At 43.3% G+C, this 27,667-nt stretch overlaps 1 protein-coding gene across 1 annotated transcript in view; it reads right to left on the minus strand.

Annotated features, from left to right (window-relative positions):
- Nucleotides 1-12,719, minus strand: part of PDZRN4 (PDZ domain containing ring finger 4) — a 303,501-nt gene extending 290,782 nt beyond the window's left edge. Inside the window, exon 1 of the mRNA XM_075344988.1 lies at nt 12,431-12,719. Coding sequence (XP_075201103.1) covers nt 12,431-12,499 — 69 coding nt within the window. The 5' untranslated portion in view covers nt 12,500-12,719. The remainder of the gene's footprint in view (nt 1-12,430) is intronic.
- Between the last annotated feature and the right edge of the window lie 14,948 nt (nt 12,720-27,667).

Below are 27,667 nucleotides of genomic sequence, written 5' to 3' on the forward strand. Positions count from 1 at the left end.
TAATATAGCCATGTCTCTTACCTCATGTGTAGGACATTGCAGCTTAGGTATCCATGGTCACAACCACTCATTATGACAGTTAGTTACTCGTGGTTGTAAGCATGAAGACCTAAGCTACTGTAATGCCCTGCACATGAAGTTAGAGACATAGCTAATCAGGAGAACTATACTAGATTTCTAACTGGAGGTAGTTGATAATATTATTATTATACGTACTCCTTTTTTGCTTATACAGTTTGCATTTAGGGGTATAGCCCTCTCCCCGACTTTAAACACCTATCCACTCACCGTTCTTATCTCTTCCCCATTTCATATGAAACCTGTCTAGACACATGGAGAGATAAGTCATTAGAGTTAAGATCCAGCCATATTGGAGGACATTTTGATGTGGATGGATAGCCTTTATGCTTTTGGATCAAAAAATGTTATCTGCCTACTTCATGTTTTTTACATGTATAGCAATAGCGGGGTTCATGTAGGCATTAATGGCAGTGTGCTGACACATAGTGTATGTATACAATATATTTGTGAATAGGTCCTTCACATCTTGCTAACACCATGTATTTAGCACAACATCTCCAGATACACAACGCTAAAATATTTATAGTCAAAACCAATTGCAAAATGTTTTACTTCAGAAGCATTAGAAGATTGGAAACTTGGTTGAATTTAAATACTTTAAAAAGTTTAAAATAAACTTGGATAGTTCATTATTGGCGTTTTGAAAGCAGAAAAAGTTGTATACCCGTTATCTGTTCATGACATCTAAATTGGTATTATTCCTCATCCAGTGAACCCCACGGCACATTCAGGATGCTTAATGATACAGTTCATTGGTGGTCACCTAATTATCTTCAAGTCATCTGAACGTTTTTTGTCATTTATCTGTTATTAATCCTTTACAATGACAGAACATCCATTTAAATAGAAACCTATAAGTGACTTAATTGCTGACAGTGAAATTCAATTGTCTTGTAAAGCACTGCAGGCAAATTTTAGTCAATATTACCAGAAAGTGTCATGTTGGAGTGAACCTTTGGAAATTCACCAGCTTTGCCAAATTTACACACAAATATTCAATTTGAGAAATGTATTCTCAATATTGTAAAGCCTCTAATTGTATAGAAAAGACATGTATTAAACCCTGAGGTCACCTAGCAATGTACTGAACCCATTTTGATTTTTTTTAAAAGCAAACACAAAATTAACACAGAGGGGTTTTAAACTGCCCCACTTATTTGCATGATGTCAAGAATATATACAGTTAGGTCCAGAAATATTTGGACAGTGACACAAGTTTTGTTATTTTAGCTGTTTACAAAAACATGTTCAGAAATACAATTATATATATAATATGGGCTGAAAGTGCACACTCCCAGCTGCAATATGAGAGTTTTCACATCCAAATCGGAGAAAGGGTTTAGGAATCATAGCTCTGTAATGCATAGCCTCCTCTTTTTCAAGGGACCAAAAGTAATTGGACAAGGGACTCTAAGGGCTGCAATTAACTCTGAAGGCGTCTCCCTCGTTAACCTGTAATCAATGAAGTAGTTAAAAGGTCTGGGGTTGATTACAGGTGTGTGGTTTTGCATTTGGAAGCTGTTGCTGTGACCAGACAACATGCGGTCTAAGGAACTCTCAATTGAGGTGAAGCAGAACATCCTGAGGCTGAAAAAAAAGAAACATCCATCAGAGAGATAGCAGACATGCTTGGAATAGCAAAATCAACAGTCGGGTACACTCTGAGTAAAAAGGAATTGACTGGTGAGCTTGGGAACTCAAAAAGGCCTGGGCGTCCACGGATGACAACAGTGGTGGATGATCGCCGCATACTTTCTTTGGTGAAGAAGAACCCGTTCACAACATCAACTGAAGTCCAGAACACTCTCAGTGAAGTAGGTGTATCTGTCTCTAAGTCAACAGTAAAGAGAAGACTCCATGAAAGTAAATACAAAGGGTTCACATCTAGATGCAAACCATTCATCAATTCCAAAAATAGACAGGCCACAGTTAAATTTGCTGAAAAACACCTCATGAAGCCAGCTCAGTTCTGGAAAAGTATTCTATGGACAGATGAGACAAAGATCAACCTGTACCAGAATGATGGGAAGAAAAAAGTTTGGAGAAGAAAGGGAACGGCACATGATCCAAGGCACACCACATCCTCTGTAAAACATGGTGGAGGCAACGTGATGGCATGGGCATGCATGGCTTTCAATGGCACTGGGTCACTTGTGTTTATTGATGACATAACAGGAGACAAGAGTAGCCGGATGAATTCTGAAGTGTACCGGGATATACTTTCAGCCCAGATTCAGCCAAATGCCGCAAAGTTGATTGGACGGCGCTTCATAGCACAGATGGACAATGACCCCAAACATACAGCCAAAGCTACCCAGAAGTTCATGAGTGCAAAAAAGTGGAACATTCTGCAATGGCCAAGTCAATCACCAGATCTTAACCCAATTGAGCATGCATTTCACTTGCTCAAATCCAGACTTAAGACGGAAAGACCCACAAACAAGCAAGACCTGAAGGCTGCGGCTGTAAAGGCCTGGCAAAGCATTAAGAAGGAGGAAACCCAGCGTTTGGTGATGTCCATGGGTTCCAGACTTAAAGCAGTGATTGCCTCCAAAGGATTCGCAACAAAATATTGAAATTAAAAATATTTTGTTTGGGTTTGGTTTATTTGTCCAATTACTTTTGACCTCCTAAAATGTGGAGTGTTTGTAAAGAAATGTGTACAATTCCTACAATTTCTATCAGATATTTTTGTTCAAACCTTCAAATTAAACGTTACAATCTGCACTTGAATTCTGTTGTAGAGGTTTCATTTCAAATCCAATGTGGTGGCATGCAGAGCCCAACTCGCGAAAATTGTGTCACTGTCCAAATATTTCTGGACCTAACTAATATATATATATATATATATATATATATATATATATATATATATATATATATATATAGTATATCACTGATCAACCAGTTAACAGTTACACAAACTCTGCAGGTCCTGCACCTCCCTATCAGTGAAATCTTTGTATTATTATTCACAGAATTAGACTACCACTCTGATTTTCAGTGTTTTTCAGAGCTGCAGTAATACATAAGAATCAGATTTACGCCTTTATATACCCTATTTGTAATGATGGGTGCTTTCCTTGTCCACATTATTTTTCTAGTAGCTGTGATAGCCCCCACTCTTTGGCTGTGCTAGATCATGTGATTATGAGGAAGCCTGCCCGGCCACACCTGACGTCATGAGCCCGCTCACCAGCGGATGTAATCCTCAGCAAATGGCGCCAATGAGTTACTGAAAAAAATGTTTATTTGATTATTCACAAGAATAATCCACTTTAAGAAATCTCCACTCAGTATGACATACATCATTAATCAATCAGATCAATATCAGTACATTGTAGAGTCATAGACTTTTTTCTCTAAAACAGGAAGTAACAATAATATTTTATTATTACATTTTATTATATACCATATTTATTATATTTCCATTATTATATTTATTGAAATGCTATAACGATAGACACTATTAATATACGACAATTAATAGTTATCTAAATATCATCACCATAGAGATGAGGCTAAAATGTTCCAGCAAAAATACAATTAGGACAGTATAGGGTACCTAATCCGGAGCCTAATATTTAATATTTGACCCTAATATGAAGCTAAAAAAAATCTGATCCCTTACTGACCACCATAATAGGCAGCTGTATTGGCACCCCCAACCAATAAAGGCTATCCCTAAAAATATCGCAATAATAGCCCTAGTAATGAATGCTTAATTATTTTCTACATACAATAATAGTGAACAGGAAGACAACACTCATCTTTGATAAGAATGATTCCCCCAAAGTATCTAAGTCTCAACCCATTTCCCCCCCAGAATTAAACAGGGTTTATCAAGAGACCAATAATCATCATACAGAGCCAATCGCATATGGAAGGAAGTGCTCAGATGCCCTGGATTTGGGAGCACACCAGGGTTTTTAAAGCTCCCCGGATTAAAGAACGTTATATCTGACACTCGCAGTGCAGTAGTATATTGTTTGTTCCACAGAGCGGCGCTGCGTGTTCTCCAAATACATCACTTCAGATACGTTCTACTCAGCATTGTAAAAAGGAAGGGCAATAGTCAATTTAGCATGCGTATCATTAGACTAGCTTCAAATGTTCAGATCATAATATATTCATAATTTCCCTTTGACATTATTTGATTGGGGTATGCTTTTAATAGTCATTTTTAAAAAAAGTTAATTTTAATGTTAAGTGGGTTGGTCAGTTCTATGATACAAAAATATATACATACTCAAAAATGGAATCTATTATTTTTCTGCTTATATTGGCATACTAATTTCTATAGCCTAACCAGTATATGCAGTAGGCATGCCCCTAGATCACTTGTCTATGATAATCTGTCAGTAAAAACAGGGGTTAATTTCCTCCTAATCACCGACACTTTTAGCTGACACACAAGGATATTGCCAAGAGATGGGATGTAGAGTTCCGGGATATTGGGGAGAAGAAGGCAGAGGAAGCGGAGGCTCCTGCTTCAGGGAGTTATCTCACAGCGAGACACAAGTTTGGGAAGAATGTGCTTGCTTAAAACACATCAAATATTCCATTATATGTATTTTTTTTTAGTTTAATGTAATATAAGACAAAATAGAGCCAAACCAGATCATGGAAGTCATTGGAGATATTGTATTAAAAAATAAAAAAAAGCTTTGCTAATGTTTTATGAATTATTTCTTCAATGTACAATAAAAAATATTTAATGATCTAGTTTCAATGTTCTTCATTTTAACTTTTAGGGTCTGTACAGATGTGCGTACTGTATGGATGTGTGACGAGTAAAAATCAGAGAGCACACTGATCATTGTAATTCAATTGGACTGATCAGATGATACTTTTTTTTTTACAGAGCTCAAACATTTATGTGAAAAATTGCAACATGCACTATTAATTTCCATATATTGGATGAGACTCACTCATGGACCACGTTCACACGTTCAGGATTCATTCAGTATTTTATCTCTGTATTTGTAATCTGAAACCATTAGGGGAACAATCAGAGGAAAAGTATGAGAGAATTGCGTGCACCCCATTTATATTTTTACCCACTCCTGGTTTTGGCTTACAAGTACTGATGTAAAATATTGACCAAATATTGAACATGTGAACGTGGCCATACATATGTCTATATGTACACAAATAAAATCAGATACCATACGGATCATTTGTATTGCATCCATTTTTTATGAATACATTGCCATTATTAAACTAGGAAAGTGTGTTTGATCGTTTAATTTTGATGTATAAGTGTGAATGTCAGACAGACGTAAAATAGTGATAAATTTATGGCACATGGATGACAATATTGATCAAAATCGTCCAAGTTTTCCGGACGAAAATTTTACAATTTTACATTCTCTTATGTCTCCCAACCTTAAAGTGCACCAATCACCTGGATTTTCCTATATAAACTAAAGCCAGTGCTATACTGGCATTATCAGGCTGATTCTATACATATCTTTACTTGTCAGCTCGGATGTTTAGGTTTTGAAATACAGGCAAGTAAAGTTGCAGAAATGTACAGCTTTTTAATTGACAGCAGCTGCCGAATATCTAATATGTAGGTCGGGTTTTGCTATCTATTCCCGCCCCTGTCTGCTGCCTGGCCTCTGTAGATGTTAGACTGTACGGGCTACATTTCTAAAACGTCCCTATCACGTGACAGAAATGACTCATGCATGGAAGGAGCCCATACAGTCTAAATCTACAGAGGCCAGTTAGCAGAGAGGGGCGGGAATAGATAGCAAAACCCGACCCACGTGTTAGATATCGGCAGCTGCTGCCAATCAAAAAGCTGTACATTGCTGTAACTTTACCTGTTTGTATTGCAAAAACTAAATATCCAATCTGACATCTAAAGATATGTATATAATCAGCATGACAGTGCCAGTATAGCACTGGCTTTAGTTTATATAGGAAAATCCTGGTGATTGGTCCCTTTAAGCTTCACTTTAAGACATTATTGACAAATCTGTGTGAGTGTTACTATACTGGAGAAATTTAATGTTTTTTTTTAGGTGTAATTACAGCACCCTGGGGTATGCTACCCCAGTGGTCTGCAGGATCCTAAGGCTTTCTGGAATGCCCTCTGCTGACAACCCACACCTCACACACAGGTAGGGGCACATTCCCTGAGAACTGGGTGGAGCATGTAGAGGGTTAACAGTGGGCAGATGTGAGACCAATCCCTTAGCTGTTAGCCTGGGGAAGGGGCGTGGCTAGTGGGAAGCGACAGGGGTTGCTAGGCAGAGGGGAAAAATGACAGTTGAAAGGAGTCAGTGAGTAAGAGGGGTGTGAGGATTGTGAGGAGACCCCAAAGGGAGACTAGGAGGTAGTAGCCTGAGGGTAGACATAAGATCCCAGGTACTATGCACGATGGGGTACTGGACCCCAGAATAGACGACAGCTCCAGGTGGTCTGCATGTGCACGGAGGGCTCAACTGGGTCTCACGTGAGCACTGGGACAAAGGAAAGTCAGTTGACCAGACGTACCAAACTGCACTTGCAACATCCAGTGAGTAAATACCGGTTAATCTGCAAGAACTGTGCCGTGTCTATTACTGGCGCACCACAAGGTGCAGCACACCTACATGGGACTTAAGCCCCTACTGGCGGAGGGCGCGAACACACTTGCAGCTATACCATCTGTCCCTAAAACCACAGCAGCGGCAGGGCATCTTTTTACCGCAACCCGCCAGTGGCGTCACAAGTGACATACAAAATAATCCTGCTACCGAGCGCCCCTCAGTTCACGGAACCAGGCACGGCCACCTGTGACGGTGATCCCCGTTATCCAGCGCCCGGAACCGAGTATCCCAAGGGCCTGGGGCGTGGCATAATCCTAGTTGCATCTGTTTTTTTCTAATACCTGTTTCCTCACATCTAAACTGTCTGAACTTTTTTTGTCCATTGGCTCCTAATGTATCAGTTAGAAACAGATGAAACTCACATGGAAGTCTGAAGTACAAAGTATGTCTCCAGGGTGTCATCTGTTTTACACAGATATCTATACACTTTAACAGTAGAGTCAGATTCAGAAAATGGTGGAAAATAGAACATGTCCTGAGTCTCACAGATTGGAGGCACAAATCTGTTTTTAACCTGATATGTGTATGGCTAATGAAACTCTAGGGGGCAGTGTATAGTCCGAGAAACAAAGCGAACAGCATAGGACATGTCACAGATGTGTGAATGTAGCCTGAGGGGGACATAAGTTATGTGGTGCTATATTATATTTTGCTTCTTCTTGTAAACGGTATATATCTTGCATCTCAAACACAAGTATAGTTACATCAGTTTTATCTTAAATGTATTATTCAGGATTTTTCTCAGGAGAAGATTAAAAATGTATTTTAATCGAAAATAACACCTACCTGGTGATTACTCTCTGCAATTACCTAGCCAAACGTCCAAGGTGAACTCTTCTAATCAAAACCTTACCTGCCAAGATATTTTCTGCTCATAAGTAATCATTTGCTAATTAATGTATCTAATTAAGGGCATTACGCTTCCATGACCCCCTTCAGTTCTCTCTTGGATTACAGACAATGGTACTCTTTTATATACTACTCAGACAGAAGAATTGCAGTATATACGGTTTGGATGATAAACCTGGTTTGGCATTCAGATTTAGATTTTGGCAAATGCGGTCTATCTGAGCCCTGGCTGGATGACATTTCTTTCATTCACAGTCCATTCCATTCTGTGCCAGCCACTTTCCCATGCCAACAGAAGCAACTCTTTGACTGCCAATGCGGTATTTGTATACATTAGGAACGATGGAACGAAAGAATGAAAGAACGTAAGAATGATAGATAGATAGATAGATAGAATGATGGATAGCATGATAAATAGAGCAATGGATAGATAGATAGATAGATAGATACAACAATGGATAGTTGAATAAATGGATGAATGAATGAATGAATGAATGAATGGACCGATAGATAGACAGGCAGACAGACAGACAGACAGACAGATAGAGGGATAGATAGATAGATAGATAGATAGATAGATAGAACTATGGATAGCATGATACATAGATTAATAGGACAAAAGATAGATACAATGAAAGATAAATAGAACAAGCGATAGCTAGATACAATGATAGATAGAACAATAGATAGATCGAATGATGACTAGATATATAGAGCGATAGATAGATAATGGATAGATAGATAGATAGATAGATATAATGATTGATAGATAGATAGAATGACAGCTAGCTAGATAAAATGATAAATAGATAGATAGATATACACACACATAACTATAGAACAATAGATATATAGAATGATAGATAGAAAAATAGATAGAACAATAGATAGATCGAATGATGACTAGATAGATAGAGCAATAGATAGATAGATAGATAGATAATGGATAGATAGATAGATAGATATAATGATTGATAGATAGAATGACAGCTAGCTAGATAAAATGATGGATAGATAGATATACACACACACATAACTATAGAACAATAGATATAAAGAATAATAGATAGAAAGATAGATAGGACAATAGATAGATAATGGATAGATAGATAGATAGATAGATAGATGGAACGATGGATAGCATGATACATAGATTAATAGGACATTAGATAGATATAATGAAAGATAAATACAAATACAAATACAAAACAATAGATAGGTAGATACAATGATAGATAGAACAATAGAAAGATCGAATGATGACTAGATAGATAGAGCGATAGCTAGATAGATAATGGATAGATAGATAGATAATGGATAGATAGATAGAGCGATAGATAGATAATGGATAGATAGATAATGGATAGATAGATAGATAGATAGATAGATAGATAGATAGATAATGAATAGATAGATAGATATACACACATAACTATAGAACAATAATATAGAATGATAGATAGAAAGATAGATAGAACAATAGATAGATAATGGATAGATAGATAGATAGATGGATAGGTAGATAGAATGACAGATAAAATGATAAATTGATAGAACAATGGATAATAGATAGATGAATAGATAGATAAAATGATAGATAAATAGAGAGAACAATAGATAGATATATAGAACAAAAGAACAATAAATATATAGAATGATAGATAGAACAATAGATAGATAGATAGATAGATAGATAATAGAAACTGTAGATTTTGTGTTTGGCAAATAAAGTGTCAAATATTTGCTGTTCTATATACATTTGGTTCATTAGATCCCCAAGTTTAGGATACGTCTGATTTCTTTCTTGAGAATGATTGAGAAGAGACTTAGTAAAAATCAGTTTCCTCCTCAATAACAAGCGCTTGATGTACGTACATATGTGCCATAGGTGCTTGGTAGTCATGTGACATGACGCCTGCGATTTCTATAGCACGCCATGCACACAGCTCCCATTCTATGGGATTGTTGCTGGTGCTGGCACAGAGATGTATTGTTACTTGGAGCATTACGTCAGAGGCAGCCTTTTGTGGATTCATTTTGTGTGTAATTACTTTAACACACTGTAGTGAATGAATCTATCTCTGAGCATTATTCGGTCTAGAACATATCTTTTCACTGCCATGACTTCTGTAATCTTCCTGTATTATTCAGGGCTGTTTGTGCAGATCCAGCTGCGCTCCTAAATACAGAGACTGACTGATTTGAAAGGCTGTCCTAGAGGAACAAAACATGGGTCACCACCAGCATTGGCAATACCTGGAACCTCACGTGGATTCAACGGAAACAAAGTGGAATGATACATATCTGACCCCAGCTACAATGGCTGAGAGGCAAAAATGCACCTGTACATCAAGACAGAGCTATTGTGTTCTGCAGTGAGCCTACTCATTACTACTGTACTGTTATATACACAATGATGAATGAATTCCTGCCATATAATTAAGTCAAACATGTTGGCTTTTATTTGCGTATCTTACAGAATTTCTTCAATAAAGACAAACAATTAACTGGGAAAATTGGCTCCCGACCAGTAGTTTACTTCCTAGATACCTTACCAACAGCTGGGCACAAAGGAAGATAAAAAGTCATAAATGAACACCTGCCAGGCCCAGCTATGGGATTTAGCCTGGTCTATAAAAAGGAATCTGCTGCTCTTATTGTACTTTAGTCCCTGTCATTCATCTGTCCGCAGCTTCACCAAATGCATTTCTAACTTTCCTCCTTCATTTACAGCTGGTAAGGACGTACGATGAAGGCCGGGTAAAATATCAATTATATTATGTGACGTGAACTATCAAGTGAACTGTGAGAGATGCAGGCACTCGCTGTTAGCAGATTTGTTCTAAGACGATCCTCTGCCCTTTAAAAGAAGGAAGACTGAGATGGATCAAACAAGGTTGTGAACTCTGAATTACAAGAGCGGAAAATTAAAGGGATTTGATCCAGTCAAGTGGTAATGTTTGAACAGGCTAATTCATTCCCAGCCTTCAGATTTGCTTACTAACTGTTTTTTGGCTTCTGTCAGCCCAGTGGTTTACACACACACACACACACACACACACACACATATGTATCCGAATAGCAATGACATACAAATCTGCAATTAATATTACCACCTTGTTATATATGCAGCTTTATAAGTTTTGTACTTTAGGGTATTTCCTTGTAGACTGTGAGCCCTCGTGGGCATGGTCCTCCTCCTCTACCAGTCTGTGCCTTGCATTGTTCATGATTATTGGACTTGTTTTTTAAATAAATGATATAATAATAATAATAATAATAATAATAATAATACAAGTATTAACCTTTGAGTGTTGACTGCTGACACATAAGACACTATGAGGAATTTCTCAGAGGACACCATGAGGGATATCTCAGAGGAAAGAAGCCCTTGTACATCTGCGCAGGTTCAGGAGAGGGTGGGTGTCACATGCACATTACTGCCCCCATTCTTTGATCCCTTATCGGTGACAAAAAGCCAACAATATGCTCTGCAGGACTGGATGCTGAGTGCATATTACACTAGAAAATAGCTTACATTTTTCAAGGGATTAAAGTGTATCAGAAAAGCAACAGAAGCAAGGTGAAAGCACAAGCTCCTTTTACATTAATCCATACAGTAGTCACAGTTGAAAAGGAATATGTCACCTATACCATTCAGGCATTGCATTTATTGCATCTAGAAAAAATGTTCTTGCAAGCCGAATATGTGGAAGACATCTTATTAATCCGCATGGTCCTACTGTTGTATATAATAATGCTTTACATAAATTGACTGATGATGTACATATGCATAAACACCAATACACTCATGTCTGGACCATATGATATAAATGACACAAGGGGCATAAAACTCAAAAAAGTGTCTAAAACAGTTGACAGTACCCAGGCTTTTCTAAACTGGCTGGAACCAAAAGGATTGTCCTCAGCAGTAATTAACAATGTTAATCTGCCTTTCCTTTCAACAATGATAAAGAGAGCATTCTCTATATTTAATTAATGCCCAAGTTCGTTTTGGAAATGGGATAATGAGACTCTGATCACATTAGCATGAAAACGTACATTAAGGCTTCAACAGAGGAGGCAGATCCATGTACACAGTCCACTTTCTAATTAGCCGGCTGTGAAATGAATCGCATCGGGAGGAAATTGAAGGGAGCCAGTTAGCGGAGTGCACTCTATGTGCCAGGAGGACCACCAACACCTCTGTGCAGTGTCATCGCCAATACTGCTTAACCTGCGGCAGCTCGGCTGCTGTCAGCAACAATTTGTCATATACAGAACAATCTAATACAAGAGCAACCCAAGCTTACAAAGACACAATTGCTGCTTCCAATCTGGATTTTTTTCCCAGATTGTACAATTTAGTTAGTAACAAAATAGGACAGATAGCTGGATCCTTATTACCTACAGCTTCATTTTCCCAGTCATCTTCATTCAACATACTTTTCTATTGAAATGTAACCCATGTATTAGCCATCACAAGCCATGACCATCTAACAAAGTTACAACCACAAATGAGATTTGCCAAGTGTCCCATTCACAGTGATCTGAATTCATTCCAATATTGGGGATTTAAAGAAAACATAGATTTGATCTTTTATATAAAAAGAGGTAATATTTACACAATATAATATCACCAATGAATGAATAGGTATTTTTAAGATTGGATCACACGCATAAAAAAATAGCAAATTGCAAAAGTCGCACAAGTATGTCATTACATTGTCATGCGATCCCACATCTTTAGGATCATGTCATGTATAATGAATAGGAAAAATATATCTTTGTACCGTGTTAGCCAGTAGAGATAAAAAATTGTTTAAAAGAACTGACGTCCTCAGTGGTTATACCTTTTAATGGCTAACTGAAAATAACTGTATAATGAAAGCACTCACCTGGGAAACTTCATATAGCAGTTTGTAGTGCTCCTCTCTCTTCTGGAAAGTGCACAGATTGCAGCCCATTGTAATTTGCAAGAATTGTGAGTGGTTTCAAATTCCCCTTTCTGTGAATAAGAAAAGCTTTGACAGGGAATCACCCTCCCGGCTTGACTACTGTTGTTCATCAGTCACTCCGGCACATAAACACAGACACACCACTGTTCGCTGCGAGCATAGACCATGCTAGTGAGTGGACCATGCTGCTCCTGCCTTCTCTAAGTATCTTACATCCACAGTGCTACACTCCCCCAGTCCCTGCATCACTGCACATGACTACACAGATTTCAGCTCATGAATATTAATACCGCCTCATGGATTATTTATGACAAACCATGTTAATAGGGAGGAGTGTCATAGCCGAGGCTGATGACAGATGAATATTCACTAATTAACAAGCAAATGCAGTGTGGTTAAACAGAATACACTTGTGTCAATATATGCTATGTAATAGGGATACAGGGTTGATACGGAAGATTATAATATACTTGACCATCCATTTTATCAATTACATTATGCAAATTTTCTACATACCAGTGAAGGGTTTTAAATCATGCAAAATTTGAAGAAGCTATTTATAAATTTAGTGCATATATTATTTCATAGTGTGGCAGACTTCTAAAATTGATTTTTTTCTAATGGAAGCATGAATATTGGTATATTGTCCTAAGAGACAGTATTGCACATCACATAAATAACGTTAAATACATATATAGCATATTGGGACATAGAGAATGACATAGACATACATATTATTCATAAGTTTGGATGGGCTATTCAATTATACTGGCAGAGATGCTGACATTAAAGAGCTGTCTATTACACATAGATCACTCATGTGGATCTACTATTATACTTGTGTCTGAAAGGTATCCTACCGTGAGTCACAACTAAAGAGATCAGCTGTCTGAAATTTGGCAACTGTCAAAAGGGACCAAAGCTGAATTAGACAAGAGAAAAAAAAATCTGATTTTTCCCAGACAATTTATAAAGTCATATTTATTATACATTTTTGAGACAACTTCCTACGGTATTGAAAAATGGTCTTCTCAAAGAAGATCACCAGTTTGCATTATACATGGTTATCCCGAAAATCTATTGAAAGGAATATGATTTAAAAAAGATAGTGGTCTTCTCAATAAGAGTGGTCTTTTCAAACAGAGTGGTCTTCTCAAAGATAGTGATCTACTCAAAGATAGTGGTCTTCCCAATGAGAGTGGTCTTCTCAAAGAGAGTGGTCTTTCACATCAGAGTAGTCTTCTCAAAAAGAGCGGTCTTTTCAATGAGAGTGGTCTTCTCAAACAGAGTGGTCTACTCAATGAGAGTGGTCTTCTCAAACACAATGGTCTTCTCAAAGATAGTGGTCCTCTCAAAGAGAGTGGTCTTCTCAAAGATAGTGGTCTTCTCAATGAGAGTGGTCTTCTCAAAGAGAGTGGTCTTTCCCATCAGAGTGGTCTTCTCAAAAAGAGCGGTCTTTTCAATGAGAGTGGTCTTCTCAAAGATAGTGGTCTTCTCAAAGAGAGTGGTCTTCTCAATGAGAGTGGTCTTCTCAAACACAATGGCCTTCTTAAAGATAGTGGTCTTCTCAATGAGAGTGGTCTTCTCAAACAGAGTGGTCATCTCAAAGATAGTGGTCTTCTCAATGAGAGTGGTCTTCTCAAACACAATGGTCTTCTCAAAGATAGTGGTCCTCTCAAAGAGAGTGGTCTTCTCAAAGATAGTGGTCTTCTCAATGATAGTGGTCTTCTTAAACAGAGTGGCCTTCTCAAAGATAGTGGTTTTCTCAAAGATAGTGGTCTTCTCAATGAGAGTGGTCTTCTCAAAAATGAGCATAGATGCAAAAAATTATATCATGTATACAAGTATGTTCTTTGTACATAGGGTATCTCATGGATACAAAGTATACATACAATTCCATCAGGACACATATGTTTCATGGTTTCCAGAAGTGCAATGGTCCTAAATTATGAGATAAACTATAAATGTTTGGTCTGAGCCTTGTCCTGGCAAGTGCAATTGGGAAAAAATCAATAATATTGGATTTCACCTTGTTCATTCATTTTTTCCCCTTGGAGATGAATGCTGCCAAAGATGTCTGGCAGCAGTTTGTCCCCCACTGCCCTTTGAAATACATGCATGCCTGACAAATGAGAGCGGTCTGGTTTAATGGGGAATAGCAGCTATCAGTCAAACAAGCTGCACAAGTCCAACACAGAGGAGCAAGGGCTGGGTATAAAGTCCAGAAAGTTGGGAGAAATTACCTATTAACATGTTCCTTTTATTGTAAATAAAACAATTCAATAAGGGTGAAAGTATAATAAGTAGAAGAGACATCTACTTTTCAAATGTGAGGAAGTAGAGGGCAATATCAATTATCATTGATTATTGGGAGTGATCAGTAAGGGTTAGGGGTGCTTCACACACAGCGAGATCGCTGCCGAGATCGCTGCTGAGTCACGCTTTTTGTGACGCAGCAGTGACCTCATTAGCGATCTCGCTGTGTGTGACACTGAGCAGCGATCTGGCCCCTGCTGCGAGATCGCTGCTCGTTACACACAGCCCTGGTTCGTTTTCTTCAAAGCCGCTCTCCTGCTGTGACACACAGATCGCTGTGTGTGACAGCAAGAGAGCGACAAATGAAGCGAGCAGGGAGCAGGAGCTGGCGTCTGACAGCTGAGGTAAGCTGTATCCAAGATAAACATCGGGTAACCAAGGTGGTTACCCGATATTTACCTTAGTTACCAGCCTCTGCAGCTCTCACGCTGCCTGTGCTGCCGGCTCCGGCTCTCTGCACATGTAGCTGCTGTACACATCGGGTTAATTAACCCGATGTGTACAGCAGCTAGGAGAGCAAGGAGCCAGCGCTAAGCAGTGTGCGCGGCTCCCTGCTCTCTGCACATGTAGCTGCATTACACATCGGGTTAATTAACCCGATGTGTACTGTAGCTAGGAGAGCAAGGAGCCAGCGCTCAGTGTGCGCGGCTCCCTGCTCACACTGGTAACTAATGTAAACATCGGGTAACCATACCCGATGTTTACCTTAGTTACCAGTCTCCGCAGCTTCCAGACGGCGGCTCCGTGCAAGCGCAGCGTCGCTTGCACGTCGCTGCTGGCTGGGGGCTGTTCACTGGTCGCTGGTGAGATCTGCCTGTTTGACAGCTCACCAGCGACCATGTAGCGATGCAGCAGCGATCCTGACCAGGTCAGATCGCTGGTCGGATCGCTGCTGCATCGCTAAGTGTGAAGGTACCCTAAGTTCAAACAGTGCGTTTTTCGCGGCGTTTTTGCGCGTTTTTCGGGTGCGTTTTTGCCCAGAAAACTGCATGACTTTGCTTCCCCCAGCAAAGTCTAGGAGTTTTCATTTTTGCTGTCTGCACACAGCGTTTTTTTTCAGCTGCGTTTTTGCGGTGAACACAAAAACGTAGCATGTCAATTATTCCCACGTTTTTCACCGCGTTTTTCATCCATTGAGTGCAATGGCATGTTGAAAGACGCAATGAGAAACGCAAATTGTTATTATAGCTGCGTTTTGGTGCGTTTTGTTGCGTTTCTAAGACCAAAAACGCAGCTATAAACGCAGCATACAGTCCTGGATGGAGCATGCTGACCCTTGTAGTTCTGCAGCTGTCTGCTCTCCTGCATACACTAGTGGAGAATGAAGAACATATGGAAGAAGGAAATGACATCAGACCTTTTTTTTTTCAACAATCTTTAATGGCTATGTTCACTGATAAAAAAATGCAGTAAAACGCAGTGAGAAAAAATGCAGCAAAACGCAGCCAAAAACGCACCAAAACGCGTTTTTTTTCATGCGTTTTTAAAGACGCTGCGTTTCTGTGCGTTTTTAGCGCTAAAAACCGCACAAAAACGCAGCATCAAAAAAAACGCAGTGTGTGCACTTAGCCTTAAAGGGTTTTCTCATCTCCAAGCCGAACATGAGCAACTAATTGTCATTATATGAGTGTTCGATATCTAAGCTGCAATGCCCTGCACATGAGGTAAGTGACATAGCTATATTAGGAGAAATATACTACATTTCTAATTGGAGGCATTTACTCATATTATTAAGGGAACAAACAAACATCTACCAAATAGTTCCTTATCTTACTGATAAAGCAGAGAAAGTAGTTTTCTAGAAGATGCAGTCCTCCTACTTAAAGAGATTGTTCTGTAGATGGCAACCTCTTCAAGCAGAAGGTCTGCTTCTATAGCTTATTCATTTCAGGACTCTAGTTAAAAAACCCAATCTATAGTCCCTTTTACAGTGGTGTAGTTCCACTGATGTCACTGGCTTTGTTTATGGAGAGTGACATTGATGTGTTACATGCAGGCTGCAGGCAATCAGTGATCACTCATTGGCTATAGCTCAATATTCCATGAGAACGGATGTCTGCGCTGATGAAATAGTAAATGCTGCAATTGACAAGCAGCTACTTATTGGCTGAAGCCAGCATATGACAAATAAGTCACAATACTTTCTGGAAACAGTGGCACCAATATCCCTGAAATGGAGCTATGGCAGGAGGGGATTTTAGATTGTTTCATTTTAATTGGGGTTCTGAACTGATTAACCTGGAGTTGTCCTGTAGAGGACAACCCCTTTAAGTAACTGCAAAGAGTGGAATGTCCTTTGCAATCAAATATTTTGCCTCTAAGGACAGGGTCACATGAGTGTGCATATTGGATGAGTGATATCTAATATTTTATCGAATAACACTTGGACCAATGTTATTCAATGGGACAGTGCTGATAATCGATTTTTACACTGACAGAGTCTGTCAGTGAAAAAACTATTGCAGCACGCTACCATTTTACTCTGAAACTGCATGCTACTCACTTAATTTTATGGGAGCATGTAAAATATTGGACTGCAGTCGGATGACATCTGACTGCAGTCCACAATTGGGAAGATAAAGAAATTTTGTTCTCTAAATTCTCCTCACAGTCTGCTCCGATTCTCTATTTCGCATCACACTATGCAACCTCTCAGATCCAACTTGGATCAGAATTTAATCATAGTGTAATTAGCATAATCGACCCAATTCTCTAAGGGGAGGCAATCTATAGTCGTGTGATCCTAGTTTAAAGGCATCAGTATTCTCAAATAAATTCCCATATAATTTGTAGAAAAAAGCTGGACAAAGTATCCAACCCTTTAGCTGCCTGCGCACTGAGACAGCTGGAAGACTGAAACAGTGAACCATGGGCCACACCATGCCCTCCCCTGCTGCCCATCTACCGCTTGATGTCACTGCTATTTGCATTCACAGGATACAGAAATGGTGAACACATTGGTGGTGTAAGGGCCACTAACTCTGTCTTTCACCAATCAGCATGAGACAAAGAAGATGCGATTATGTCACATCATTGCATGTGCCATACGGCGCATCAGGGTAATGGGAGAAAGGTGACTATGTGTTTTTTTTTTCTTCATGTGTATGGGATGTTTGCATATATGACCGAGACTGTGTGAGGGCTCACACATGTATATTGGAGGCTATGTGGGGCATCAGAAATGTATACAGGAGGCTATGCGGGGGGGCTCATACAGTATATAGGAAGCTATGTGGGGCATCATGCTGTATATATGAGGGTGTTTGAATCTCAATGTTTCTAGGAGAATATGTTGATCTCAATGCATATAAGAGGCTATGTGGGGCTTATAATGTATAGAGGAGTCTATATGGGAGCTCATAAAGTGTAAGATAGGCTATATGGGAGCTCATACTGTATAAATGAGTCTATATGGGGCTCATAATTTATATTGGAGGCTATGTGGGTCTCAATGTATTTAGCAGGCTATGTGGGGCTTATAATTTATATAGGAGGCTTTTTGGAGGCTTATAAAGTATAAAATAGTATAAAAAATAGGCTATGGGGGCTTATACTATATCTATCTGACAATGTGTGACTCATAAATTAAATCGGAGGCTCATACTATATAGAAAAGGCTATGTGGGGCTCAAAATGTAGTTAGGAAGCTATATGACGGCTCATGCCATACTTAAGAGGCTATGTGAATCTCATACTGCATTTTGGAGACTGCGGGCTTATACTATATATAGAAGGTCATATGGGACCTTACATTGTATATAGAGAGGCTATGTGGGGGCTCACACTGTATATAGAACCCTTATGTTGGGCTCATATTCTACATAGGGGCTATGTGTGAGCTCATACTATATATAGGGGCTATGTGAGGCCTCATACTGTATACTGGGGCTATGTGGGGCTCACAGTATGTAGGTGGCTGTTTGTGGGCTCATACCTTATATAGGGGGCTGTGTATGGGCACATACGGTATATAGAAAAGGGTGCTCATACTATATATAGTATATAGTATTGTGGGGTGCTCATACTATATATAGGGAGGTGATTTGAGGGCTGATACTGTATATAGGGAAGCTATATGGGGGCTCATACTGTTTGTAGAGAGGTTATGTTGTGGCGCCCTGGACTAGCCAGGTCGTCACAGGTAACACACATACACCCCCACCCCCACTAGACAGTAACATTAGCCAAACAAAACCCTTGCTGCCTCCCTCCAGGGTCTGATGTCCACACCTGGTGGGGCGGAGCCAAGTAGTTGGCCCCACCCACCGAGGAGTTCACAGGCCTGGAGGCGGGAAAAGTGACAGTTGAGTGTTGGAGTTTGAAGAGTGAGGAGTAAACACTTGGGTGTTTGGGTTTGTGGCCCAGGCACCGACAGCAAGGTTGGCAGACGGTGGTGGCCGTCTGCAGGAGTGGTGAAGCAACGCGGAACCGTAGGATCGGAGTCCGGCATTGGCCCGCCGGTACCGACCGGGGAGCGAAGTGAAGCCAGAACACACAGGAAGGGCCATCTGACCCCGACCAGGTTTGGTGCCGCGGACAATAGTCAAATCCGAGTGTGACCGGAACCCCAGGGGTTTCCTAACAGCCAAAGACCCGATAGAAGGCAACCGCCCACACCGTGAAGGTATACAGCTACCGCCTAAGGCTAGAGATCCAAGGGCCAGCGCCTGCGGGCAAACGGCTCCTCTGGCATCCATACACCGGGGAGCGGACTACCGTTGGGAATCCATAGTAGTCAAACAAGTACATCAAGGTGCAGGGAAAGACAGCCACCATCACCTGTCCGGGGAGAGACACTGCAGCCGGCTGCGGGACCCGTCCATCCAGCCGTTTTGTTTACCGAGGACTTTGTGCATCTCTTACTGAGTGAGTACACCCGTGCCATTCGGCACCGCGCCGCGCTGTCCCTGCAACCCTGCACCTCACTAACCCAGCCTCCCTGTCGCATCACCGGGCCCCGGGACCACCGACCCCTACCCACGGAGGGGGAAAACAACATCCCAGCTGCTCCCTATCATCGCTCCCGGGATCCCCGTCACCAGCAGCGGTGTTGCCCATCTTCACCACGACCCGTGGGTGGCGTCACGGACTAAATCCCAAAACAAACCAACCACCCCTTTCACTCACGGGTGAGGGGCGCCGCTCGAGTCCCCGGATCCGACCCACCGCTCGAGACACTGAGCAGCTGCAGCAGCGCCGGACCCGAGCGTTGGTGAGCGACCAGCAGCAGCGGCGGCGTCCTCCCCGCCCTCGACAACTTGGCGTCACGAACAAGATTGAACCCATCTACTTACCAGTAGAAGTGCGCCTTGTGATCTCCGCCAGCGGTGTCCGGCCGAAAATTTTGAAGCACCGCCATCTTAAAAATCTCCCGCTCAAGCGTCTTCTCTGAGCAGGGAAGGCGTGAAAGCAAAGCCCCACCCCCAACAAACGGAAGTGCTGAAGAGAACCAGGGGGGGCGGGTGTGTGTCTGCCTAATGTAGCCGAGGCTATAAAAGCAGGGACGCCAGGACCCTGCAAACCTTTGGTTCCTGGAATACTGCCGCGCACCATGTCCCATCTGTCCGGCATCACGGAAATCCCCGAGCCCACGCCAGGAACAGCGGCGTGGGTGGAAGCCGGACCGCACAAATGTGCTGCCGCCTTCAAGCCCAGGTCCGGTTCTTGATAGAGCGCTGGATGGCCGAGATGGAAGAAGTGGCGGCGGCCGTGCGGAGACGCGAGGTGGAGGCAGAGATGGAGGAGCGGGTAAGCGACCCACGCCCCTGTGTCCGAGAAGGACCGGCCGCTGCGGCTGAGGGGCCCGGCCTGCGCCCACTCACCCTCCTGCCTCCCCCGCCATCCGTACCGGTTGTTGTTGCCCCTCCGCTCAGTCCGCTACCCCCAACACCAGTAGCGGAATTCAACCCGTCCGCCCTAGAGGACCGGCCTGGGGGCGTTGTTTGGGAACAACCTGTGTCCCTCCCGCTGCCATGGAAGGCCCCGCGAGAAGTAGCCGTTCGCGACGAGGAGCCGTCAGCCCCGGAAATGGCCGCACCTGAGACCGTCTCGGCTCCGGCAGTCTGCCCGGCCGTGGAAGAACCGGCCGCTGCCGGCCCGAAGGCCCAATCGGTGAGGCCAGCTGTCCCTGAATCCCCCGCCTCGGCTGAGGCTGCGCCGGGCCGCCACTGCAAAGCAGCAGTCCAGGCCACGTCACTGCAGGACCCCCAAGAAAGAGGACCGGTAGTGGCCGGTGTGGGAGTGGTCCAGCGGGGCCTGACCCGGGCACAGGGGTCTGCCAACGCCCCTTATTGGGACAGGGAACCAAACCCGTTTGGCCGGGAGATTGCCGCCAGAGAGCAGCAGAGGGCCGAAGTAATGGCGCGAGTAATTAAAGAAAAAGACGCACTCCGCCATGCCACCTTTCGGGTGCGGGGCCCGTTGTACGAGGGCCAAGGCCGACAATTTGACACAAGCAGGGGGTTTGGATTCATATACGAGCCGGGCCTGGAGGCCGAAGTGTTTGTGGCCCGCCGCGATGTCAACTCACATCTTCCTACGGGCCATGCAGGTCGTGATCTATTGTCGGGCGACCTGGTGACTTACACCCGCCACTGCGGGGAGAGAGTCTGGTTTGCCCTGGACGTTAAGCAGAGGAAGAGCCGCGGTGAGCAGATATGGCCCCAGCCCCTCCTCCTCCACCAAGCCGTCCAGATGTGGAGCTGGAAGAGGTCCTGGAGGAGTACGACCTCAAGTAGTGGCAGCGGTCAACCGTTGCAAGCAAGTTGTCCCCCGTTGGGACCCTCAGCAGTTTAATTGAATGACTAAAATCAACAGAAGATCACCTGATTATCGACAGTGATTATTCTGGCCATTGCCGGCAAGTTGTTCCCGGAGGGACTCTGTGTGTTTTACCACCCGCATGAAAGACTACTCATGGACATGGCCGAGAACTGGCAGGCCACCCACGAACTGGTGGGCTTGTAAATAGTTTTATAGGATGGAAACTGTTGCCGCCTCCGGAGAGGCAAATTGGAGGAAGGGCCCGCAGCAGAGCAGGCTGGGGCCCGGCCACCACCAGGACCGTGGCCATCCTCCAGGGGTCAGGGGTCCCCCTGGATGTGGGGTCCCCTGAAGTGACAGCCGGGTGCGAGTAACCGTACCCGTTCCCGCTCGGGCAGCCTGAACCTGGACTGGGGTCAAGGGGTGCTGCCCACTTCTTAGGGGCAGCATCAGGGCTAGGTTGCTTGGGTGGGAGAGGGGAAGACATCCCTCCGTCCGTTATTATTAAAAATGTTTTTATATGTGCAACGTTTAAGTGACCTAACAAAAATGGTTATGTTTAAAATGTTTACATGTTAATTTATGTTTCACAGTTTTTGAAAAAATAAATAAATAAAACCGGTGATGGACGGGCAGCCCGCGGATGGTCTGCATTTCACCAAGGGGGAATGTGGTGCCCTGGACTAGCCAGGTCGTCACAGGTAACACACATACACCCCCACCCCCACTAGACAGTAACATTAGCCAAACAAAACCCTTGTTGCCCCCTTCCAGGGTCTGATGTTCACACCAGGTGGGGCAGAGCCAAGCAGTTGGCCCCACCCACCGAGGATTTCACAGGCCTGGAGGCGGGAAAAGTGACAGTTGAGTGTTGGAGTTTGAAGAGTGAGGAGTAAACACTTGGGTGTCTGGGTTTGTGGCCCAGGCACCGACAGCAAGGTTGGCAGACGGTGGTGGCCGTCTGCAGGAGTGGTGAAGCAACGCGGAACCATAGGACCGGAGTCAGGCATTGGCCCGCCAGTACCGACCGGGGAGCGAAGTGAAGCCAGCACACAAAGGCAGGGCCATCGGACCCCGACCAGGCTTGGAGCCACCGACAATAGTCAAATCCGAGTGTGACCGGAACCCCAGGGGTTTCCTAACAGCCAAAGACCCGATAGAAGGCAACCGCCCACACCGTGAGGGTGTACAGCTACCGCCTAAGGCTAGAGACCCAAGGGCCAGTGCCTGCGGGCAAACGGGCTCCTCCGGCATCCATACACCGGGGAGCGGACTACCGTTGGGGATCCATAGTAGTCAAACAAATACATCAAGGTGCAGGGAAAGACAGCCACCATCACCTGTCCGGGGAGAGACACTGCAGCCGGCTGCGGGACCCGTCCATCCAGCCGTTTGGTTTACCGAGGACTTTGTGCATCTCTTACTGAGTGAGTTCACCCGTGCCATCCGGCACCGCGCCGCGCTGTCCCTGCAACCCTGCACCTCACCAACCCAGCCTCCCCGTCACACCACCGGGCCCCGGGACCACCGACCCCTACCCACGGAGGGGGAAAACAACATCCCAGCTGCTCCCTACCATTGCTCCCGGGATCCCCATCACCAGCAGCGGTGGTGCCCATCTTCACCACAACCCGTGGGTGGCGTCACGGACTAAATCCCCAAACAAACCAACCACCCCTTTCACTCACGGGCGAGGGGCGCCGCTCGAGTTCCTGGATCCGGCCCACCGTTCGAGCCACCGAGCAGCCGCAACAGCGCCGGACCCGAGCGTTGGCGAGCGACCAGCAGCAGCGGCGGCGTCATCCCCGCCCGCGACAATGTGAGTAGTTAATACTGTATATATTGGAATGTCAGCATACTTAAAGGGAACTTTTCATATGGAAAATGCTACCTTCACATATGGGATTAATCTGAAGGTTAATAGAATTCTAAACCTGCCACACACCTGCGCATTAAACGTCTCTGCAGCATTCCCGTTTCAGTCATGGAGGCAGCGCCAGAACCCCCTCACTGACTGACAGCCTTCTCTAATGCTAAGTGGTTGTCAGTCAGTGCGGGGGCTGTGGTTACTGCCATGCAATGCCTTTCCATGCACAGAGTGGAGATGGAACCTGCGAGGGCGCTTCCTCCATGACTGAAATCGGCACGCTGCCGGGAGGTTTAAAGTTAATTTCCTCAAAATACAAACAATGTTATAATCAAGTAATAGTTATAAATAATTAATATTTTAATATGAATATTGAGCAGAATTAATTTCTGCCTACTGGATAACGCCTCCATACCAGTCACGGTCTCTCATGTCCACAATAAGTATAATTATAAACAATGAAGAAATGAGGAGCCTGATGGCATACACGAAGAAAGTAATAACACATAGATAGCGTGCCATGTAGCTCTTTAAGCTGCTTTTATTATAAAGTGAGGTCCTTATATCTGACTACATGGCATGCTATCCATGTGTTATTACTTTCTTCATGTATGCCATCAGGCTCCCCATTTCTTCATTGTTTATGTCTAGTTAATGAGCTACGGCATTTACTATGAGGTCCTTATATCTTGGTATTTTTTCTATAATAAGTAAAATGAATTGCCCACCCCTGCTTTAGAATGCTCCCCTGCTGGAGTAATGTGCACACTGCACTGGGCATTTGGAGTGCTTCCTCTCATTTTGCTATATCTTTGCAAATAACTGTTAACAATTGCAGGCTCATCCCGTCAGTTTGTCATGTGTAGAAATATTAAAAACCCATGAAAGTCAATTCTTATGGGTGAATCTAATATGTGACACTGATACCATTTTGCACCACCGGTACAACAGACAGAAATTAAATAAGCAACAGTTAGAATGATTTTCCACATAGATTGTAACTTGCCTTACTGAACGATGTTGAATACTGAAAAATGTTATATTTTTCACCTTTACATTCAAATTGTCTCTCCGGGAAAGGAGACAAACTCTAGCGCCACCTATTGGAAGTAGCGATCCTAAAAGTCACAAGTGGCCTTTTAACAAGCCTTTTCATATGACTTAGGATATATGCCAGATCAGAATCCCAATTTGAAGACACGGTGTTTCGGGGTGATTGCCCCTCGTCAGTGCAAAGTGTAGGTAACTGATCTGGCTTATGACATGGTGCATCCAACTTTAAAACATGTTACGATCTTTGTTGTGCTATAAATACTCTCCCATTTTTCTTATCATAGTTGCCTTCATTTGGGAATAGGATAAAGACATTTTAAAAAATAAATGTTTCATTCAGACAAGCTGTTCTATTTGTCATGCCATGTCAGATGACTTATAAATATCACAAACCTGTGTGCCATGTTAATGCTTCATCATTGAATCAAACTAAAATGGTAAAATGTAATAAAGATAAATATTAGATTCCTTTTTTATTATCATATAACTCATGAGTTACTTCTTATGTACACATACATTTACCTGCAGTTTCTAGCTGCATTTAATAGTGTGTGTGGCCCCCTAGCTGACCTGCATTGAGTAGCAGTACAATACTTTACATTTTAACACTGCTAGGCATTGCTCAGGAGAATAGTAATCACCTTGCTTTATAAATTTTGTTTTTAACGTGAGGAAAACAAACTCGCATTTTATTGTTTCTTTTTCTTTGTAGAATGTCGTTATTGCTTTGTTTCTTGTAGTCGAATGAGCTTCCTGGCACCATTAGCAGCATCAGTGGCGTAGAGTCGGATGGGCCACTATGCAAAATTTGGACCTGGGCTCCCACGCACATGTTGGTTAGATGTATGGGCATTTGTAGTGTTTTAAATCCTATAAAACCATATCTAATACCCTTCCCATAATGTAATAATGACCTCTATTCTCTACTTACGCCACCCATCCTGGGCCCCTTCCTGTTCTAATGTCTGCCATCCTGGATACCTTCCGATAATAATGTCCGCTCTCCTGTGCCCTCTCCAGGCTTCTGGCAGTAATGATGTCCAAAATTGTGAACCCCTTTCAATAAGTGTGTTAGCTATTCTGGGCCCCTTTACAGTAATAATGTCTAACATCCTGGCCCCCTTCCTAGTATAATTTCCACATCCTGGGCCCCTTCCAGTAATAATGTCCCCCAGCCTGGAGCCCTTCCAGTAATAATTCCCCCCTCCCTGGTATAATCTCCCCATCTTGGCCCCTTCCTGTAATAATTCCCCCCATCCTCCCATCCTGTACCCCATTAGTAATAATGGCTTTCATGCTATGTCTTTTGAGGTCCAACACCCTTGGCCCCTCTATGGTAAATTGTCCCCTTCCTAGCCGCCTTCTTTAATAATGTCTGCCATTCTTTGCCCCTTCCAGTAATAATGTCCTTAATCATTGGCCCCTTGCAGTAATAATGTCCAACATCTTGTGCCCTTATCAGGAAGAATGTTTCCCATTTTGGGCCCTTGTAGTAATAATGTCCAACATGCTGGGCCCTTCCTTTTAATATTTTCTGCACGTCCTGTCCCCTTCCTCTAATAATGGCCTCATCCTGTACCCTTATTGATATAATGTGCCCCATCCTGGACCCTGTTACGGGGGGCTGTCTGATAATAAAACCTAAAGGAATGTCAGACAGTCAGGGTTCACCGTGTAAAGACTCTGCTGCAGACTATGGCAGAGGATAAGGGGTATATAAGTGTGCCACTGTAAAAAATAATAGCACAAGTGCAGAGTGCAATACCTCTGTTAAACTCACATAGGAATATAATTTAGAAAATAAAGCAATTCCTCCCTTACTTGGAGAGTGTGTGGAATGGTCTCTGTTAAAGATCACAGAGACAAAATCAGTGAGTGTGAAATGGCACCTACCTAGGTCCGTTCCTCTAGTGGTGCCAGGAGACAGACAGCAGCATAAGCCGCACAAAGCTCCTACCTGCGTTCGCTCCACTAGTGTGCGAGGACACGAACCACTAGATATGGCACCTGCCTAGGTCCGCTCTTCTAGTGGTGCAAAAGAGATGGACAGCAGCGTAAGCCGCACAAAGCTCCTACCTGCGTTCGCTCCACTAGTGTGCGAGGACACGAACCACTAGATATGGCACCTGCCTAGGTCCGCTCTTCTAGTGGTGCAAAAGAGATGGACAGCAGCATAAGCCGCACAAAGCTCCTACCTCTGTTCGCTCCCCTAGTGTGCGAGGATACGAACAACTGCCAGACGCAGTATAAGGAACGTTACCCTAGCGGCAACGTCCACCTACGAGTAGAATCACAAGGCCCAGCTGGACCATGTGCCTCAGGCTCCTGCCTATGTCCGCTCCACTAAGAGGTAAGAATATGGACTGCAGCCGAAGCTGTAAGGTATAAGAACGCTACCCTGCCGGTAGCGCTCACCTAACATAGACAGAGAGATGCCTAGAGGGACGTGCACAGGGCGTCTACCCTCATGCATGAACCAAGAGGACTGAGCGTCGGGCGGCATGCGTCAGGGTCTTATATAGACTCTGTGCCTCATCCAAGATGGAGGACACCAGAGCGAATCCGCTGCCAGAATGACAGCAATGACGTCACGCTGGCCTATCACCGAGCAAAGCGTCACAAGCACATGACCAGCGACCAATCGGCATATAAGGTATCAGAGACATGTGACCACGTGTCACAAGCACATGACCAGTGGCCAATCAGCTTAGAAGGTGTCAGAGACATGTGACCTCGTGTCAGCGATGATGTCACCCGCACATGTGCAATGGCTCCAAGATAGGACTTAGTCTCCAGCGCTTGCACATGTGCAGTAGCAAGAAATCCGGACATAGTCTCCAGAGCCACAGCAACCGTAACAGACCCCTTCCAGTAACAATATGCCCCATTCTGTCCATTTCCAGAAATATTTGTCTGTCATGCAAGGCCTTTTCCAGTAATAATGTCCCCCATCCTGGGCCCCTTCCAGTAGTAATGTCACCCATCCTGGTGTAATGCCACTATCCCGGTCCCTTCCAGTAATAATGTCTGCCATCCTGTCCACCTTCCAGTAATAATGTCCCCAATCTGGGGCCCCTTGCAGTAATAATGGCCAACATCTTGTGCCCCTTTCAGTAAGAATGTTTCCCATTCTGGGGCCCTTCTAGTAATAATGTCCAACATCCTGGGCCCTTCCTTGT

This window comes from Anomaloglossus baeobatrachus, chromosome 4 (assembly GCF_048569485.1).
Source record: "Anomaloglossus baeobatrachus isolate aAnoBae1 chromosome 4, aAnoBae1.hap1, whole genome shotgun sequence".
In the NCBI taxonomy this organism is placed as follows: Eukaryota; Metazoa; Chordata; class Amphibia; order Anura; family Aromobatidae; genus Anomaloglossus; species Anomaloglossus baeobatrachus.